This window comes from Nannospalax galili, unplaced genomic scaffold, assembly GCF_000622305.1.
Source record: "Nannospalax galili isolate Female #2095 unplaced genomic scaffold, S.galili_v1.0 scaffold9, whole genome shotgun sequence".
Taxonomy (NCBI): Eukaryota; Metazoa; Chordata; class Mammalia; order Rodentia; family Spalacidae; genus Nannospalax; species Nannospalax galili.
Genome location: NW_008360332.1, coordinates 6544296 through 6550261, shown reverse-complemented (window position 1 = coordinate 6550261; position 5966 = coordinate 6544296). Strand labels below are relative to the sequence as shown.

The 5966-nt window shown below is 43.7% G+C and overlaps 1 protein-coding gene across 1 annotated transcript in view; it reads right to left on the bottom strand.

The window, feature by feature from the left end:
• The window catches only part of Wdr63 (WD repeat domain 63), a 75838-nt gene that overhangs the window by 6439 nt on the left and 63433 nt on the right, over positions 1–5966 (bottom strand). Inside the window, exon 18 of the mRNA XM_017796398.2 lies at positions 2754–2884. Coding sequence (XP_017651887.1) covers positions 2754–2884 — 131 coding nt within the window. The remainder of the gene's footprint in view (positions 1–2753; positions 2885–5966) is intronic.

The window sequence follows — 5966 nt, the reverse complement described above, 5'->3', positions numbered from 1 at the left end:
CCCCAAGGTTCAACATTTTTTTTTTTGTGTGTGTGTGGTGTGTGTGTGTGTGTGTGTGTGTGTGTGTGTGTGTGTGTGTATCACAATACCTGTGTGGAAGTCAGAGAACAGCTTTGTGGAGTTGGTTTTCTCCTTCACATGGGTTCTGAGGCCTTGAATTCAGTTCATAAAGCTGCTACAGTTTGGACAGCAAGTGCTGCTGGGACATCTTGCTGGCCCTATCGCTGGATTTTTATATAGAACAAGATATTTTCTCTCCAATTTGTTGTTAAATAAATTTTATTTCTTGTTTTATTTGCTTTTCATAAAAGATCAACCCCCCCCAAAAGATCAAACCTTCCAGTTGAGATGATGACCCTAGTAACCAAACTGCTTCTATTTTGTGTATGTGTATGTGAATTTTGTTATTGAATTTTGTGTATTTCATACAGAAAATCTTAATCATCTTTATACTCCCTTCCCCATTGGCACCTCCCATAGCCCCCCACCCCCCATGGAATTGATGCGTTCTGTTATTTGTGTTATGGCCTATTGAGTCAAGTTAGTGTCCCCAGATGTCCCTCAGTGCAAGTTCATCTGCTGAGGTCTAGTCAGCCTATCTATAGAGTCCCTCCCTTTAAGAAGATCAGCTCTTCCTCACCCAGCAGTAATCAGCTACCAATAGTTCTTTGGGTAAGATTGGGGCCTGCTGCTCATTTCCACAGTTCTGTAGTGGGTTTTTGTGTGCTTGGGTCCTGTGCATGGTGACACCATTGCTGTAGGTTCATATGAGCAAGGTCCCAGGAACCTGTAAGACTCTTATTTGCATATGGTCATATACCTCCTCCCTCGCACTTAAAATCTTTCCACCCCCTCAGTGGTCCCTGAGCCCTGAATGGGTGGAGTTTAATATAGGAATTTTGTCCAAGGACCCACACTCTGCAGATTCTTAGGACTGTTTCTTAATCGGTTATTTCCGTGAAGATCTGTGAACAATAGCTATAAGTGAAAGTTGTAGAGAAATTTTGCCTACACCTTTATTTGGTTTTCAGATATCTTCTGCCCATGGAAACAGTTCTGGCAGCCATAAAAAGCAAATGAAAAGTCTGTTGTGGTTTGAATATTAATTATCTCCCACAGGCTGATGTGTTGAAGGTTTGGTTTCTAGCTGATGGCAATCTTTTGGGAGTTTCTGGAAGCTTCAAGAACTGAGGCCTAGGTGGATGAGGTAGGTCATGTCTTTGAAGGTTATACTTGGTCCCTGGTCCTTCCTATACCTCTGCCTCCTGTATACCATGAGGTGAACAGCCTCTTCCACATGCCATGTTTCTGTAATGTTCTGTCTTAGCATGGGCCCAGAATCCATGGAACCATGCATCCACAGACCAGATCTGAGTTATAATCTCGGGCCTTTTCATGACAGCTCTGCAGAAGTGACTATACAGCAACCAATTCCAGCTGTGAGCTGCATGTTGAAAATCAGCAGCAGAGCCAGCAAACTCAGTAAATAACTGCAGTGAGACACATTTGGAAGAGACTTTAGACCACCAAAGTGTCGTGGAATCATTGTCTTTGTTTCCTCTACCAGGAGATAATTTGTTAATTTTGAGAGGTTTTCAAAGAGGAAAGAGATTGGAATGTGCTCTCTACCTGCTGGCGGGGTCCGTAAACTTACGACTTACGAGGTATGTCCAAGAATGTACTTACATTTGACTAAACCAAACCACGGAGCTCTTTCTCACCAGCCAAACCATGCATAGAAAACTCCCCCATGAGGGAAGAGGAATGCTGGACTCCTGACCTCACTTAGGTGGCCCTTCAAGCCTTTTTTGCCCACTTCATTTTCTGGGGGAAACCAGGTTCTTGGCTCCTGTTAAGTCTTTTGTTTTCTTTTCCTAATTATAAAACTTACTCTCTTTTTTTTTCTTTTTTCAATTTTTGAGACAGGGTCTCACTATGTCTCTGGCTGGCCTGGAACTCACTATGTAGACCAGGCTGGCCTTGAATTCATAGAGATGCGCCTGCCTTTGCCTCTTGAGTGCTGGGATTAGAGGCGTTCATCACCATGCCCAACAAAACTTCCTCATCAGAAAAGAATTAGATATACTGAAGTATATTGAAATAAAGTAGATGTCTGTTGGTGACGATTTAAGTAGCTTCTAATTTTTTTCAGTGACACATTCATAGAAATGTTGGTACACATTTCTGTTACTTTTATAAATTAGAGATCTTAAAGGTAGTAATCTGGTAAAAATATATTGCAGCCACCGCACACACACACACACACACGCACACACACACACACACACACGTACACACACGTCTGGACAGGCTGTGCTCCACCTGCTGCCCTGGACCCTCAGCCCCCACACTACCACTTTCTGTATCTGCCAACATTCCTGGTACAGAAGAAAAGTTGACAGGCCCAGTGCCTCTTTGGACTTCATCTAGTAAGCAGAATCCCATCTTCTACTTTATAGGAAGGCAAAATTCAACCCAGATCAACTGCCCAAGAAAAAAATACTGTTAGGTTTCAGAGAACAGGGGTTTTGTTAATTTATTTACTTCTCCTCTGGAAAGAAAAGCAAACAACTGTTTTCAAAAGGCTTGTGACTGTACGTTCTGCTGACAAGCTGGAGCCTGGACCATCTGTTCCAATTTCTCCATAAAGTACCCCAAAGGCACGATATGCTGGAACAGGCTGTTATTTCTATTGTCTTTCTCAATAACAAAGAAACCACACACCCACTGCTCTGTTTTTGTAGGCAACTTACCATAATTTCTTCTTTCCAGATGGCCACATTCCATCCCCCAATGGTGAGGATGATGTCGTTGTAGAAAGGTGACCTCTGAACAGTGTGCACGGCCCCATCGTGGACAGTGTGGAGGTTCACTGGTTTCTTGGCTGTGGGAGTGGAAGGTGAATGGTCTGTCAAGGTCTGTCAAGACAGCTTTTTCAGGCCCAGAGCAATATCATGCTCTCATTCATTAGTTCATGCAGTGAGTTACTAAATATATGCAGCTTACTTACATGGGCCAACATCTGTATACCAGTGTGATCCTGCCCTCAAGGGGCTGACTATCTGATGGGAAGGGAAGATACCCAATAAACAAATCCTCCAGTAAGTCATTGAAATATTGTAAAGAGTGCTTTGGAAGAAAAACTATTACAAGAAAGAGTGACGAGAGACATTTATAACTAAGATGGGGTGGGAAGTTTTAGGGAGATGAGTTTTGGCTTGAGTGCCACAGGGCTTGGGAAGGATCTGGTATGCATTGCAGGCAGAAGGACACCACACTCCCAGGTCCTGAGAAGAGGACCAGTAAGTGCTTTTGTATTCAGTAGGAAGTTTGAGGACCATTTTATGAACGTTTGAGAGAAAACAACAGGGTAGGCAAGCTATAAATCTCAGCAGCTACTGGGAGGAGGAAGATGGAGAAAAGGAGGAAGAAAAAGCATGCCATCTGAGTTAGGCCTGATGTGCTCAGCCTTGGAAGTCAACAAGTAGCCTCATGGAAGGGAGTTTGCTTCAGAGAAGGAATGGCACTTTCATAGTATCAGAGAAAACATGCTTGGGCCTTCACTAGTACCTGGAAGAGATAGAAAAGAAGAAAAGGAAAGTTTTGTGAGTTACAACTCAGGAAACTGGGCAGGCTTGGCAGAGCTGCACAGAGATGGCTCTCTAAAAGTGGCAGCGCTGACGACAGTTTTGGGGTAGAGAAGTTATCTCATTAAAGGATATTTATTCCTCTCATGTCTTTAGCTTTAGGTAAATCAGCCTTCCTGGGGGTGGGGGGTGGTCTCTTGGCGAGGTGATTGACAGGCCTAGCTGGATTAGCTCTTAAGGGAGGAGACAATAGATCTTTGGAATAGATCAGAGAGTCATGTCTCTACCTACGAGGGAGTTCATCCTCAATAGCCTCGAAGACTCCTGGAACATTCCCCTTCTTAAATGACTAGAATCATTTAAACTCCTCTGGCATTCCTAGTCTGAGAACCAAGGACATTTCTTGCTTCTGGCCAAGGACAAGAACAAAATTGTTCACTTCCAGAGTCTCTGTTCCTAAACTGCCTAACCAACATCTACACCCTGTCCTCATCATTGAGTGGACCGAGGGCTTGCACCAACCCAAAACCCAAGAATGCTACCAGATGTCATCTGAAATCTCTAGCAGAAGTTTCCCTGCTTGGCTAGAATCCATCTACTTGATGTTTCCAATGTCTTTGAAAAGTGTTTTGATTTATGACTTCTTTTGTGTGTGTGTTACTATAAAATTTGTTCGTGGAATTGTTACCATGTTGGGATACTGAATTTGGGATAAATTCCCAGGCCTTGATCACTCTTACTTGGCTCCGGAATAACCTATCACTTGTGCCCTTTGAGATGAGAGCTGTGCTTTTTAATATCAACAGTAGGTTATAGAGTGACTAAAAGGATTAAGAGGCTACAGAAGGGTTCAAGAGGTCTCGGAAATTCCAAGAAGCAGGGGAGCTGCTAGAAATGCAGTCTATGGGATGAGGTAGATAGACATCTAACTAACCCAGTCAAGCCCCAGAAGTCACTGTGGCTGAACTGGAGAGTCAGCTGAGCCTTAGAATTCAGTCAGCTGCAAAAGCAAAAGGACAGGATGCAGGTTCAGATGAAAGAAAGGGTGGACAGATGGGCAGCAGGTTCAGGCAGGTGAACAGGACAGGCAGACAGCAATTCCAGTAGGCCACATTAATAGTGGAAACTAAGTCAAGCCAAAGCCCCTGGGGTGGTCAGAAGTTCTCTGCCTCTGGGTCCTTGCTGCACACACTAGGTTGTCAGATGACAGGTGGGTAGGGCTGTTACCATTGCAATGCTAGGTGCCCATAAATTCATGGGGTCTAGGTGAGAGAGTGATATCCTTTCTTTGGTCTGACTTGTCTGATAAAATCTGGGGCCTGGCTTTCCTGATATAATTTTAATATGCCCATGTGCCCCTATAGTCTTAGTTTAGCTGATGAATTTATAGGGTGGTACCCTTTCTACTCCGAAGAATAATCATTTATCAGTCTTGTGCCATGTCAGTGGTGCTAGACATAGATGGTGCTGTTCATGTGTCCCCCCAGGTGCAGAGCTGTCCTCCATCCTCAAAATGGAATCAAAAGTTGCTTGTGAAATACAGTCTTTTAGGTCAAGGCACAGTCTGAAAAAACACTGTTTTGCACAATATGGAGTAACTTAGAGCAGGCATAGCCTGATCTCAACAAATAAATAAACTTAACTGTAGCTCTTCTAGATTGAAAAAAAAAAGGTCAATTTTCCAGTGCTCCATCTTGAAGAGATCACAGAAGACATACTTATCAGGCTTTCTTGAGTGGTCTAGAAGATTCCTGGTAAAGGCAGATGACCCCACCCCCACCCCACCCTCGGACACTAGCAGCTTTGTGCTGCTATTTCTAGTTCCTGCTCTGGGGTTGCCTCTGAGTGAAGAGAGCTGGCCTGGGGGCTGGAAACCCTCTTGGAACTGTAAAGATCAGTGGCAGACTTATCCACAAGGGTGAGGTTTGTTCTTTATAATAACATCCCATAATAACTTTTTCTTCCTATTGTCCTTTAGAAGACCTGTGAGCCATTCAACAATGAATGGAGCTATCACTATGCTATTAGATGGAGTGCCAGAGCCTCTGGGCCAGGTTGTTGTAAGAAAGTTACAATTAACAAAAGGGCACGGTCTGGCAGCAGACTGCCTGGGTTCAAAGAGGGGCATTGCCACCTACGGCAGCTATCCCATAAGGCTTCTGTGACGATTACATGAAGTTTATCCACAGAAAGTGCTTGGAAGTGTGCCTGACACTGGGTATGTGCTGATTGGACAGTTTGTGGGTAGACTACGTCAATGATGCCAAGAGTCATCTTTCAAATCTGCCTTTCTTGACTTGCCTCTTAGGTCATTCATGTGGAGATGTTTGATGTGGCCTTTTTTTTTTTTTTTTTTTTTTACAAAAATGCTTCCCCTTT